General features: G+C 33.5%; 1 protein-coding gene across 1 annotated transcript; it reads left to right on the top strand.

Moving 5' to 3' along the window:
* Window positions 1–3,351: 3,351 nt before the first annotated feature.
* Window positions 3,352–13,073, top strand: LOC145899117 (forkhead-associated domain-containing protein 1-like). Its single transcript, XM_082987835.1, has 28 exons — window positions 3,352–3,485; window positions 3,550–3,753; window positions 3,813–3,933; window positions 3,985–4,116; window positions 4,807–4,907; window positions 5,028–5,328; window positions 5,395–5,525; window positions 6,135–6,212; window positions 6,373–6,585; window positions 6,647–6,774; window positions 6,838–6,955; window positions 7,232–7,430; window positions 7,827–8,007; window positions 8,176–8,311; window positions 8,367–8,456; window positions 8,847–8,966; window positions 9,019–9,136; window positions 9,305–9,423; window positions 10,531–10,646; window positions 10,699–10,815; window positions 10,877–10,997; window positions 11,076–11,214; window positions 11,285–11,409; window positions 11,463–11,567; window positions 11,654–11,874; window positions 11,925–12,090; window positions 12,504–12,656; window positions 12,716–13,073. Exons 1-28 carry the CDS (start codon window positions 3,387–3,389, stop codon window positions 12,839–12,841), a joined length of 3,978 nt encoding a protein of 1,325 aa, XP_082843961.1. The 5' UTR covers window positions 3,352–3,386; the 3' UTR covers window positions 12,842–13,073.
* The last annotated feature ends 1,666 nt before the right edge of the window (window positions 13,074–14,739 follow it).

Here is a 14,739-nt window from a genome sequence, read left to right as displayed (position 1 = left end):
AAATATGCAAGGAATTTAGCAACAATCTGTACGCAAAATTAAGGCTTTGGGCGAAATGTGGTCGCTGAAGGAAATTGCGACAAAAGTAATAAATACAAGGGAAAATCGAATGCTCTGATGCAAAAGAAGCCTTGAATTGTCGTTATTTTGTGTTGTATTACGCTCAATATGTTTGCATTATTCCATCGTCGTGGTTGTTTTTGTATTGAAAATTGTCTCACTTCTAATTAAATAAGGGTTAGAAACAAGATTAAGTTGTGGTTACTGATTAAGGTCTGGGGAAAGAAAATAGTTTCGGTTTCAGATCGTGTAACGCTTGCGACGAAACAGCGCAATGACATTTTGTTTTTATGTTGCTACAGCACATACGAAGCATTGCGCAAATCAAAGAGTTTCTGTGGTGGTTGCGAAGGCTCACAGCCAGTATATGCACGTACACAGGAAATCACACAAAAAGTGGTAGGATATTTACTTTCCGCCGCTAGATGGGAGTATAACGCAAAACAACAAAGCGATGTTGATGCGCGTCCATAGTGACGCTGTGAGTTCAAAAAGACTATGAAGTCCTGCCAGACTCCCAAAAAAATGTTGAAAAAATTGTTTCACATCATTGAACACAAAGGATGTTTCACCAATACATTCTTCACAACCAAAACAGCACTCAATTCTTGACAGATGCAGAGATTTTAAAAACAGTATAGGTTCCGGAAAGTAATTTGGTACTTGCTGGGCTGTGACGACCCAACCCTCCAGTAGCATAAAAACATGATAAGACCTGTGTTTGTTTTTCTGGTGTAGATTCTCTGTCTTCTGTGTAGTTAGTAATGTTAAATATCTCCCTAGTTGTTTTTTAATTTAATTTTCCTCATGAGAATTTGCTTGAATGTATCAGTGAAACATCTTTATGAAATAATGTTTAATGATGTGGAACGATTTTTTAAAAAATGTTTTTTAAAGTCTGCCAGGATGACAATGGTTCATGAAGGAGAAGGACATGTGCTAGAGATTAGAGAATACAGATAAAGAAACAGTCATTATTTTTCAATACTTATTGAACGAAACGTGTGTTAAGAGTTATGCTAGGACGATTCCTCATCAGCAAGATCTTATTAAACAGCTCGCAAAAGGCTGACTTAGCCGAGCACAGTCAGTTTGGTTGTGCTGCTTGGCCTAAACTTATTTTCTCTTTTTCTTAATGCCACATAACGCAATATATTTATAGCTCTATTGTATATGCGCGTGTTGACAAGCCAACATGACAACAAATTTCAAAATACTAATATCAACAATTCCAATCAGATATTCATATTATTAGAGGTGTTTGCTTTATATTCATGGTTCCGACTTCGCGTTAATCATGGGCATGAAGTCACAATGTTGCAGGTAAAGATTGAATGAAAATGTATTAGTTTAGGTAGAAGTTCTTCAATAAAATGCATATAGCAGCAAAAAATTCTTTTTTGGAAAAATTTCATGTTTAGACAAAACAGAAATTGTCAAGGAATATAAGCATCAAGCGCCAAAAAGCAGAAATTTACACACAGGCAAAGAAAAACCTCTAAAATTAACAACTAGTGTGTCTGGGGGTTTGGTATGTGCTTTTACTGCCTTGTTAGTAGGGAAAATTGTAGCATATGTGTTCTCCTATTTCTCTAGTTCAGTTTAAAAGTCGTGCAAATATATTGATATTTAGGAATTTTTATCTTCATGAGTTGTACTCACTAACAAAAAACATAACAGGCACAGAAAACACACTGTAATTTCCATGTTATCAAGACTTTGCCACGGTAAAAGCGTTAGTTGCCATTTATTACAGACGCTTTTCTTCGACTAAAAATATTTTTTCATTTTTGGTGCTTGGTATTTATATTCTTTGATAATTTCTGCTTTGCCTATATGTAACATTTTTCCTGCAAAGTGATTTTTCACTGCACTACATTCTTTTTGTTGAATAACTCCTATCCTATCTAAACCAATGCTTTTTCAGCCAACCTTTACCTGCAGCTTTGTGACATCAGACCCATTGTTGACGCAAAGTCAGAACCATAAGTAAAAAACAGGAGTCCTATATTTTTGTTTATAAAAAGCATCAGATCTTGTTTCTTCACTTCTGTATGTAACCAATTTCAAATATACCTAAAGATTATGGAAACAAACAGTATTGTACAAAAGCAAAACTTATTGTTGTTGTAGGTATATACCTAATAAAAAAAAAACTATTTCCTTGTGACACAAATTTATCCATGTTATAAACATGTGAAGTGTGCCAGTGTAATTCATAATTGTGATTAACTCCTTGTTACAATCCTTTGTGTAAAGGTATACATCACAAAATTTGCTTGTTTGAGAGGTTCTTACATTAATCATACCACCTTGGCGTATATATGCGAAATGCATTTTGGATGAAGTAAAGTGAAAGAGAGAACAGTCTTGCATGTAAAAAAGTCTGAGACACATTAACCCAAAATTAATAAATGAAAAAAACTGGACAATGCCAGACAGACTGGATCCAGCCCATGGGCTGTGGTTTGGGTATGTCTGATTTAGAATTTATCAAAATGCATTTAACCTTAATACAAATTTAGATTGATTTTACTTTATAGGCAAATATTACACTGAAGTCATCAATTTTTGTGGTGTAGAAAACAAAAATTTTGTGAAAAAAAAGTATGTCCCTAAAATATTTGAAAATTATTTGTTTGTTTGTGTGTCGCAAATGTCATTGAAGCAATCCAGTTTATACAGTGTTCACTGAAAATTTGACAGGTATATACCTAGATCTGTTGCAGCTCAGCTTTACTCATAAAATGGCAACATTGTTAAAAAATTGGCAAAAACCTTTTGATAATTTAAATCAGAAAAATTCCTGCAGAGAGATCTGCACAGTTATATTCCTGGTGAGGTTTGAACTCATGTCCCTTGGCTTACTAGGCCCTAATGCCTGGGCTGCGAAGCCTGTAAACCTAATAATCTTGATACAATAGCTATGATCTCCAAGTGCAGATCTGCATAGTGGTGTGATCCTGCCAATCATGCGATTGCATAAAACATTGCTGCCTGGGCTTGTTTTTGTGTGTCATTTGTCGGTCATCGACTGATTTTTTTACTTGTTTTGAATACTAAATATACATGGTAAATGTCTGAACAAATTCGAAAGATCCGAAAGCTTTACTCTCGGACATTTTGGACATTTGTCAGAAATTTTTTATTGAAAAAAAAACCTAGATACTGCCTTGGTTCAGACAATAATTAGCTACAAAAACAAAAATAAATCATGTAAACACCTTAAAAGTAGAAGTGGAATTGCAATATTGTAATGAAACCGAAAATAAAGGTTGTTTAAATATTTCTAGGTTAACAGTAGCTAAATATTGTATGTAATAAAAATGCATGGACAAGCTGTTTTGAAAGCTAATGAAACTGTCCATTTTCTTTCTAAAGACTCCACTACAATTGGAAAAGTTGGTTGTGATTTTAAAATTGATGTAAGTGTGCAAATTATCATGACAAAATCATGTTTACATTACAGTTACTATATTTATTCTGTAGGATTGTACAGCTGAAGGAAAGCATGCTGTTGTGGAATATTGCACATCTGAAAACAGATATGTGTTACATGATCTTAACAGTGTTCATGGTACATATGTAAATGATTGCAGAATTCAAAATGCTTCAGTTCGTTTGGCACATGGTGACATTGTGAGGTTCGGGTATAATGGTAAATCATATGAATTTCTACTGGAAAGTTTTGAGGTTTGGTAAAATGTAATACATGCAAAAAATATTTTAACCGATAGTATGTACTAATATAGGATTCTCATTGCGCACCCCAACAAATGTGGCATTCCCCAGTCCACATGGTAGTTTCAACTCCTCGAAACTTTGCTTTTCAGGAGTCTACTTCCTTACCACAAATAAATGCAGTGGTGACAGGTACTATTTTATTACTTGTTTGGCCGCTTTGTAAGAAACAGAATTTACCAGGCAAAGGATCTGGTGATATCCAGCAGAGACAAAGTTGTATGCATCCTCATCCACCTTTGCGCATAAGACCTTCCAGTGCTGGCAACCATCAAAATTCTTTGGGAAATGCTTCAAAAGCATTGCCAAAAGAAGGTTGGCAAAAGTAAAACTGCTTTATTGAAAAAATATTGTATTTAGAACTAGCTGCTTATTTTAAGATCATGGTGTGCTTTTTCAGAATAGTGCTGTAATTCCCAGACATATGGCAAAATATTGGAGTATAAATCACTTGACATACCATAAATCATTACATCACAGTTAGGGACATGTACCAGGGTTGCCGACCCCTGCTATGCAACTTGTATGCCAGAAAATTTGTTCATACAAATATTGAAATAAAAGAAAACCATACTTTAGTTGAGAACATAACTTTCAATTTCTGACTATTTGAATTTTACCCACATTGAAAGCGACTATCCTGAGGATTAAAGTGTGTCATGACACTAAAAATTTTAGAACCATAGGATTAGGCCATTGCAACTGTATGCATTAGCAGTTTTAACTATTATGTGTTTGAATCTATTCTGCGACAGAACCATCTCAATATTTGTTGCTCATTGTCTGGTCAACTTATGATTACACTTACATAAAATTACTCTTAACTAAACATTGGCAATGTACTTTCTATAAATCTACATTTATTTGGATCTGAGAGTTGAAGCCACGAGGCGCTTGAACAACCCAAACAAATATATTTGCATTTTCTCAGTTTCAACTGTTAGTGGTGTCCATTGCTGGTGTTGTTACACTTTTTATCATGTCCATAATTAAATTTATTTTTAGGTTGGGGGTATGGTGAGGTGTCTGATCACAATTCACATGAAAAAGACCAAAAGTTGTTGAGAATGGCAGATGAAATTAACCGCTTAGCCATCTACGAGCAGGTGTTACTTAATGTATATATTTGCTATTGTAAGTTTGTAGGTCTTGTGGCCCTCTACATGAACGTACAAAATTTTCGGTTAATTTATTTGGTTTAATGTGTTAATATTCATATTTCACAGGAGTCGAAACGAAAGGATGTAGCAATTGCAGAACTGAGGCATGAAATTGCTGTACTGCAAGAACAACTCTTAAATGATCATGGACAAAAAGCTGAATTACTTTGTCAAAAACTGAAAACTGTTGACAATGAAATTTCCAACAGCAGAAATGACATCAATTCGGTGAAAAAGCAAGTTAATGCTGTGAAACAAAAATGTGCAGGTGCCACCTTAACTACACAGCTTGCTGAAAGAGAAAAAATGATTCATGAACTTCGCACTGAACTTGACAAACTGAAACAAGAGTATGCCATGTCCCAGGGTAAGGTTTTTACAGTAGTACATTTTATAGAAATCCAATTAAACAGTTTTGTTTATTTTTTGTTAGGTTTAGTTAGTTCCTTGCAACGTGAAGTGCAGTCAAAAGACTCAACACTTTTAAATAAAAATAATGAAGTTCATACCTTATCAAAAAAGCTAACACAAAAAGATGTGCAACTATCATCAATTACAGCAAAGGTATGGAATATTTTTTTTGTCTTGATATTGGACTTCTAATACATTCATTATCAATGCATTTTCAAATTATTAACATTTTACTTACCCAATTCATTTTTAATATCATCATGTTTTTACTACTTTTTGCATTTTGTTGTTGTTGTGCATTTATTTACAAAAATTTGATGGGGCCAAATTTACAAAAAGATATGCTTTATTTGTCATGGAGGTATTATGAGTATTTCGTTCTGCATCAAATGCTCAACCAATTAAAATCCCATCTTATTTACAATGTCATAAGTTACATAAAAACGTTTTTTCGGTATAATGGCTGATACTTGTCACTTGATATCATGCATGCTACAATATCCAGCAAGTACAACAACTTTGGTAAAAAAATAATCTTGTTGGGTCTATCATGTGCTCAGTAAAATGACATCTAATGATGACTGCTTGTAGCTTCCATGGCACCACACAGAATAAAAATTGAACAAATAAGCCTGCACTGAAGTTGGAAAACTACTTTTCCACTTATATAAGTGAATACACCAAAGGATATTTTAAAGTTTTTATTGGTTGTTGTTTGTGTAATGGTATTTGTTACAGTCAAGTAGCAAAAAAAATATTTAGTTTGCAAGAATTTCTGAAGACAGGAGTAAGACTGACCATATTGAAACACTGAAAAGAGAAATAAAGGATTTAAAACTTGTAAGTTAAGTTCAAGCTTAGTGATCATTTGCTTCTGCACATAACCATGTAGATTTTTTTTAAATAATTGGACTTGGTATTTGTAAATAAATAAAGGTTTTCAAAATAAGAAAATTTATGGCTGATTTTTCACCTATTTTTATGAAAAATTTTGGTTCAGAAACTACAAGCATCGGATACTAGAGCAAGTGATCAGGTATTACTGTTACAGTCATACAAACAGGAAATTTCAAAGTTGCAGTCAACAATCCAGCAAACACAAAAAGAAAGTGCCTCCAAAGTGAAAGAGTTTGAATCACAAAAATTAAGATTTAATGAACTGCAACGCAATGAAAGAATAATTCGTGTTGATTTGGAACAGTCAAAATGCAAAGTAATTTTATAACCTTTTGATATTTAAATAAACTTTGATTTGACACATGTATTTATCAAAGCTTGATCGCTTTCGCATGAGACTGATTCAAAATGTTTATTGTTGTCCTGGCTTACGTGCACCCAACAATGAATATGAAATTGATGATTCTTCTATTCTATCTGACATTAAAAAAATGTCTGAACAAAGGTACCACCAAAATTTCTGTAAAAGTCTTTTGATTTTCTTACTTTATGAATAAACTTGTTAAAGGACCAAGTTTGAGGAACAAACACAGGAGTTGAAACAAGTAATTCATGATAATGAAGTGAAGATGCAAGTTATTACGGATGCAAATGAAACATGCAAGAATTTTATTCATAAAATGATAGTATGTCAATACATAAAATGTATAAATATATTATCACAACAATCTATATGTCAACGCAATGCACCAATAATGAAGTAAATGTCGTTGAGAATTATTTAGCAAGTTTTCTAGAAATTGGAAAATTGGAAATGCAAGGTTTCAGCAGTGAAACATTGTGATGTTAAATGTTCACATAGTAGCATTGAGTAAATAATAATAGACTTGAATTGGTTAATGAAGCTTTTCCATTGAATCATCATCAGTGGATATCCTTATCTTACTTTCTGAAACATTTAGAATCAACTGCAAAACAATGGACATCACACAAGAATATTGAAACATGAAAAGCAAGTACTTGTCACATTGGGTATTGAAGGAACACTTGTGTGGGTTCGTGATGCATTTGTTGATTTATTAGCCAGTGAATTCAATTGGCTATCCAAACTAGATGAGTCTCTGTCTCAGGCAGGATTTGATGTACTTTTGTCCAATGAGAGTAAGTGGACACAAATAAATTAGATTTAACAGACATTACCTTCATTTAATGATATATCTGTTTTGGGGGTTTGAGCTATGTTGCAGAGCTTTGTATTTTTTTGAATAATGGGGCTCCATGTATTTGTGAAATGTATGCTTTCAGCATTCTTGTGGCAATGTAATATAAGATTCATTGCCCTATTGTACAAGGCAAATATAGTTGTGTAATTAAAGAAGGCTTTTGTATGTCTGTGTACAACAATTTTCGAAACAAGTTGCCCACCCCATTTCTTAAACCTTTGTAGGCATAATGTTTACAACAAAAAATGCCAGATGTAAGTTTGTGTTGGTTGTACTTGGGTAAAACAAATTTGTAAAAAATTGAAAAATTGTTGTATTTAACTTATTATTTAAGATCCTGGAGAACATGTTTCTGTTATCTACAAATCACTTAAAGATGAAAAAGAATGCAGCAATAAAATGGCAAAGTCGATTTCAGACCTTGAAAAGAAGCATGAAGAGGAACTTCAGTTCCACATTTCACAGTTACTACAAGAAAATGAGGAAAAATTGGCAGCTGAAATTGAAAAAATGAGGTTGTTGTTAATGGTGGTTATGTACCAGTTGGGCTATTTTATCATAAAAGTACGACCATTGGAATGAAGTGTACAATTCTAAAGTATTGTTGCGAAACATCAAAGTGAAACTATAAGATTAACTGTACATTTTTTTACCAATGTTAATTGCAAGTTCTCTTCTTTCAGAATTGAAGAACAGTCTAAATTTAACAACAATTTGGAGGATTTGCGCAGTAGGGAGAAAGAGAAGAGTCTTGATATGCTGAAAAATGAAAAAGAAAAAGTTGAATTAGTTAACTATACACTAGAACAACTACAAAATGTAATGAATAATGTTAAGTTTTTTGTATTTTAGTTTATTTAGATGTATTTCATAGGTTTTGAAAGAAAAAATGGAAGAAGAGATTTTATTAAAAAAAAGAATGGAAGGTGCTTTAAACACTATACAAGATCATGAAAATAATGAGGTTAGATGGTTTATTTCATATCATTACATACATACAATTAGGCATTCATTATTTTACTGATATATCATGAATATATATATTTGACTGACTGGATACTACCCATAATAATACAAAAGTACTAAAAAAAACCAATGCTTTCCTTTCTTACAGCATGGTAATTTTAAGTTAATTAATGCAGTATTGTTTACCATAATAGAACATTGTACTGGTTAGAAAACAACACAAAAAGATAGTTGTGTAATTGTGGATGTTAAACACTGTGTTGACATTTAGTTGTGTGGAAGTGTTTTTCTTGTATTTTACACTAATGCATGTAAGACAAAATACTTTGGCATGTATAGATGTTCACAATTTGTTAGTGTGTGTATCTGTATTTTTTTTGTCAATTAGAAACAACTGAGACATGATATCCATGCATTGGAAGAAAGAAGAAAGCTAGAGGTGACACTGCTAGAAGAAAAAAATAAAAATATTGCAGCTAACATTGGAAGAGATGTACAACAGTACAAGGTAGTTTTGATATAGTATGTTTGAGGAAAAAAACCGTTCATAAACATTTTAGGAGGAAATACATCAGCATTCCCTTACTATTGTATCACTTGAAAAACAAACGCAGACTCTAATGTCAGAGAAAAAAAAATTGGAGAATACCATCAGTGAATTAAAAGAACAAAATTTAGGTTGAGTATGAATATTGCATAAATATGAAAAGATATTTTTTTGTAATAAATATGTATTATTTTACATACACTGTAACCTTGCTTGCACCACATTATTACCTCTACAAGCAGTTGTTGATACTGGTTTAATTTATTTAAAAACAAAATTTAAGAAAATGTGCTTCTTAGTTCAAAAAAGGGAAGTTAGAAAAATACCATCACCTCCTGCAAAATCGGATGCACCTTTATTGCAAGAAACAATCACCTTACTAAAATCACAACTTCTTCAAGCAAATCACCAAATACACGTAAGGGGAAACTAAGTTTGTTCATTATCACCATACAATACTTTTAGTGGACATAGGCAGTTTTAAGTTCAGAATGGTCTAGTTCAAGTTATGTTGCATGTGTTTACATAAAAATTACCTTGGGAAAAAATATACATGCTATGTAAATCTTAGTTTTGAAGAAAAAAAAACAGGTTAACGTTTTTTATATCACATTTAGTTTAACCTCACACAACCACTCTAGCATTTAGCCTTCATTGTTTTTTCCATAACTGTTATCAAGTTTAGCACAACTGCTGTTTTAGTTTAAACATTAAACTTAAAGTTTATGAAACTATGTCAGTGCAGAGCCAGGGTTTCAAACATGTGGCGACATCACATTCGTTCCATGAACAAGAAAATGTACATACCAATAACATTTTACTACCCGGATAACGGATATATTTGGATATTTTAATTTTATCTAACCATTTAACCGGATACTAAATTCTAATTATCAGACAACTAATCTTACACGCATGTACTAATGAAGCTAGTGGTTTGTGGAAAAGAAAAAAATTTTGTTTCCTTTTGTTTCAAATACATCAGTGGGTTTAAACATTTACTTCTGACCTGTGTCACGATATAATAGTCTTAAGCGTGCACACAGGTTAGCAGGTGGCTATGATGTTGTTGAAAATTTGGGTTAATTAAACATAATTTACCAAACATGGCACGGGAATAGGTTATAAGATAAAAATTGGCATGGCAGCATGTTTAAGTTGGACAACCCTGCCCTTGGGTTTACTTTTTAAATGTTTCTGCTCCATTCAAAAATCTCAATTTTTTTTTGACTAAATCCCTTTACCATCATTGCAAATTGACAGCATAATTACCGAAACATAATTATCACAGTGCTAAATTGCAAAAATGGAAACATCAATTTTGACCCAACTTAGTATAAATACGTTCGGTTAATGAGTGAACTGTTTTTGGAGTGAACTTGGATAGCCCATATTCCCTACCAACTACATTTAAATACTAGTGCTTGGTTTGCATGCTTTTTTTATAAACTTCTATATTTTTAATTTTAGAGAAGTTTCTTTATTACTGTTATCAATCACTTATACAAAAATGTGTTTGTTTTAGATACAGCAGGATGCTATTGTTGCTTTACAAAATGATTTAAGTGGTGCACAAGCAAGAATTTCTGATATGACTGGAGAGTTAAGTGAATGCCAAAAACAAGAGTTGGAGCACAACAGGTATTTGGTCTTTATCAAGTTATTCATAAATTCATTGTACCTGTTGTTGTAGGCAGACAGTCAAGCATCAAGAAATGGAAATTAACACTATTCGCCAACAACTTGCTAAAATGGTTAGATTAGCTGACACACAAAAGCAACAAATTCATGATGTTCAGAAGAATTTACAGTATGCTATGGGTGTTTTAACAAAGTGTTTTAACTAAGCTGGAATTGGTTGCGTTTGCCAGAGACAGCAAAGAAGAAAACAACAAGTACAAGAAATTAGCACAAATACAAGATAAACAGCTGCCAGAACAACTAACAGAAAAAAATTTCCAAGAAACCCAGACAGAACCACTAAAAGCAGAGGTCAAAATATCTTTTTTATACATGCTGTAAATACTCTTCTCATTGATTTTCTAATTTATTCATAGTTTTGTATTACAGGCCAAACTTGTTTCTGATTTGTCAATGGTTGGAGCCACATGCAAAGGGGAACGTCATGAAAATGTAATTTTACGTCAAAAAGAAGCCTTGGCAGAGTTAAGGGCTCGAATTAAAGCATTGGAACAAATTAGGCCTCCATGTATGATGTTAAAAAATACAGGAGTAAAATATGTTTTGTGTTTACCTATAAAACCTCGTGTGTTTGCTAGTACCAAGTCAAGAGCAAGCACTGCAGCAGGTGACCCTTCTTAAAAAAGAGCTGGCTGAGATTCGGGCAAAACAGGCAATGGAAGAAGGTCAACTAGCTCATGCACACCTGACAATGCAACAGGATGTAATTTTTTTTTATTAATTTGAAACTTCGGTAATTATGAGAGTATTATGTAGGCATTTGATACCCAGCAACAAATAAGATCTGCAAATACCCAGGCATCTATTGAAAGAACTACACGACAAAATATTGAGGAAGGAATCATTTGTAGTGAAAAAAATGTGAGTTGTGTACAATGCAACCATCTCCTTACCAAAGTGGAATATGCTTAAGCACCAATAACTTGTATGTTTGTGATTCATTTCAGTACATGGATGTTGTGAATGCACTAGCTGGCTTTCTTAATATCAGCTCTCTGAAAGGCATGCGTTCCATGCAGCATGTTTCCCAAGATGAACAAGAAAAGCTAAACAGTGACAGAAAAATTGATTTGGAATTGATTTGTAACAGAATCAAATCACTGTCGCAAAGATTAGATCGCAAAGAACAGTTGTTGCAAGGCTATGAAAAGGATCTTAATAAGCTAAGGTAACCATATTCAACTAGTCATCCCACAAGTAGAGTTTATTTATATTAAGGGAAGCAGAATCCTTTGCTTCAAAGAAATCTTCCCGTGTTGCCACATTGACACAAGAACTCATGGATAAATCACAAGAGATCGATCATTTACGGGAAGCATTGATACGAGCCAAAGAAAATGTGGAAACTGAAAAAAGATTGAACAAGGCAATCAAAGAAAGAAAGGTTAAAGCACAAAAATGGTTGTTAACAACTTGTAAAGTACACTTTAATTTGAATATTATCTCTTCATTACTTAGAAACCCATCCCAAATTTTGTTAAATTGGTCTCATGCAAGCAATGAAACACATTCTTAAAACAGTCTCAGTTTGCAACCCCTATTACATAGTTTAATCTGATACAAATGTGTCAACATATAAAATACAATTTAGAATGCATTGTTATGCAACTATAAGCAAAAGGGTTACCGGCTTATTTCTAAGATTTGTGATTATTTTCTAAAGCAATGTATCTTTTTCAATTTAAACCGGAGTTAACCAAAAGTATGTGATTTTTAATGGAAATTGGCAATAAAACCGATTCTGATATCTTAAACAGTGACTAATAAAATGTTTGAACTGTCTTTTGTGTTGAATAGACCTTTCATTTGGAAAATTTGGATTATCGCAAACCTTTACCCGAAGGATGTTCTTGTAATTTGTCCAAACATTTATTCAAAGAGCATACCTGTGCAATAAAGAAGCAAAACAAACTAAGGCGAAAACAATATGAGATAGATGTTCTAAAGCAGGTAAAAGTATGGGGTTTTTTTTGTTCCATAAGAGAAGCAACTTTATTTGTTCCTTTAAGAGTGTGCACGGAAAAGAGCAAGACCTGTGTCAAGCAACTGCAGAATTAGTAACGATGAAATCACCAAATGTGGATGAAGTATCAGACATTTATAATTCTCAAGAAACTTCTTGCTTTAACCCCTAGAGTAATATTTACATATTTAGTGTAGAAATAGCATTTGAATTGCAGCTTATTTAGCAAAAACTGTGGTTTTGATACACCAACAAAACTGTAAAAAGCTTCTTTTCAAATATTTTGAGATGTTACGCAACTATTTTTGTTGAAAACCTGCAGGCCCAATGTGGCAATTAACTGAAAATTAACTGAAACAGTTTTTTGTAGGTAATTTCACTGAATGTTTTGCCAATAAATAACCCCAATCAGACTGCTTTGATTTGCCAGTTTTGTTGAAACATCCTTGTTTCGTAAAATGGGCTTAGTTTGAGCAACAGTTTTTGGCAGATAATTTTGATCTTCCTGGGGAACATTTGCTTCAACCAGAGGGATGTTAGTTGACAAAAAAAATCGCCAGTTAACTTAGCATAATTGTACCATGAAAGTTTAAGGAAATTCACCCGATTATAACCTCGCAGTTTTTAACTTTGAGAGCTAAAAGCTGTGCTGATTGTTCCAGTGGACAAGCAAATTAAATATTGTTTTAGAGTTTTATAAAGGGTAAGTAAAATAACTACCTATGCATTGACGTGCTCATATCTGGCACATGTTGTTCTTGTGAAAATCCAGACGGAAGTTGAGCAAATTTGTCTCTGTCGTCCATTATTTTATGTGTCTGAATGTATCAGTCGATGAGGTAGAGAACATAGGAGCGGTATTTGTGTTGCGACCGTAGTTTTAAAATTTTATTTCAGATGCGAAGTTAACCGTTCGGCGTGGAAAAGGTGCGTTTGCAAAAACATGGTCAATGTAATAGCAAGAGCTCTCCGGGGAACTCAATTTAGAAATGCGTTTATTAAAAAAATCTACTGGCGCTAAATGGTTGCTATGGAGCTGCAAAAGGTTTTTCAAAACGTTGCACTTGCTTTTGGCTGTAAGTATAATGTTAAACAGTTTGATGTTTTGATGCAATGTAAACAATTAGACTATACTATGTGGACTGTACGTTAGAAGTCTGTCCAGTAAATTGATGGGTTTTACTTTGTTTAAAACTTATTGGTTCGGGCGATATATTTTGTTTAGTTTAACGTGCTATGCTTGGTGGGCTCCTGTAAACATCTGTAATGGGATTATACAGGTTCAGCAATGCTTCCATACGAGTCTCGGTAGATATGTCTGTCCTGATATGTTTTGCCTCGTCTGGACAAATAATCAGATCTGAGAAAGTACCTCGGATAAACATTGTATGCAAATGTTTCAATAGGCTCGACAGAACAGTATATAGGCTACATGACGGTCTTCGGTTGAATCGTAGATTATTTACATTTTGATTGATTTAGAATTTTAGATAAACACATTTCGGGGATATGTTTACACAAAATGGGTGGTCAACATTAGGATATGTTATGATTCCAGAAGGCGTTATTGGGTTATGTTGCGCAAAAGGCTGCAATCGGTTGTCGATGTCAGGGTGCTTGCTGCGACAGTTATAACCCCACGTTCTCTGAGGTTCGCATGGGCTACTGTTATAGTGTGGGCTACTGTTATATATAACACTATAGTGTAAATCAGAGGTCGGGATCATCTGGAGGTTGCGCTTGTTAAATCATCGTAAATCTTGTTAACGATCGTAGGTTTGAAACGACAACGGATCCTACAGAAATAAATTGTTCATTATGGCAACACGGCCTCGAAGGCAACTTGCCTTCTCTATCTCAAGGTTACTGTTGGAGTTAAACTCCCGACTAAACACATACATCCACCAAGTTTCAAAACCAGAGGGATGTTAGTTGACAAAAAAAAAAACGCCAGTTAACAAAAGTTTGGACGCGCGTTACTCGGCCACCTTACGAGGTAGCGGCATGATTTTTTCACACGATACAGATCATAGGCTGAAGTTTGTAACGATACCAAAAATATTAAAAACA

This window comes from Ascidia mentula, chromosome 4, assembly GCF_947561715.1.
Source record: "Ascidia mentula chromosome 4, kaAscMent1.1, whole genome shotgun sequence".
NCBI lineage: Eukaryota > Metazoa > Chordata > Ascidiacea > Phlebobranchia > Ascidiidae > Ascidia > Ascidia mentula.
This window is presented reverse-complemented; position numbering and strand designations above follow the sequence as displayed.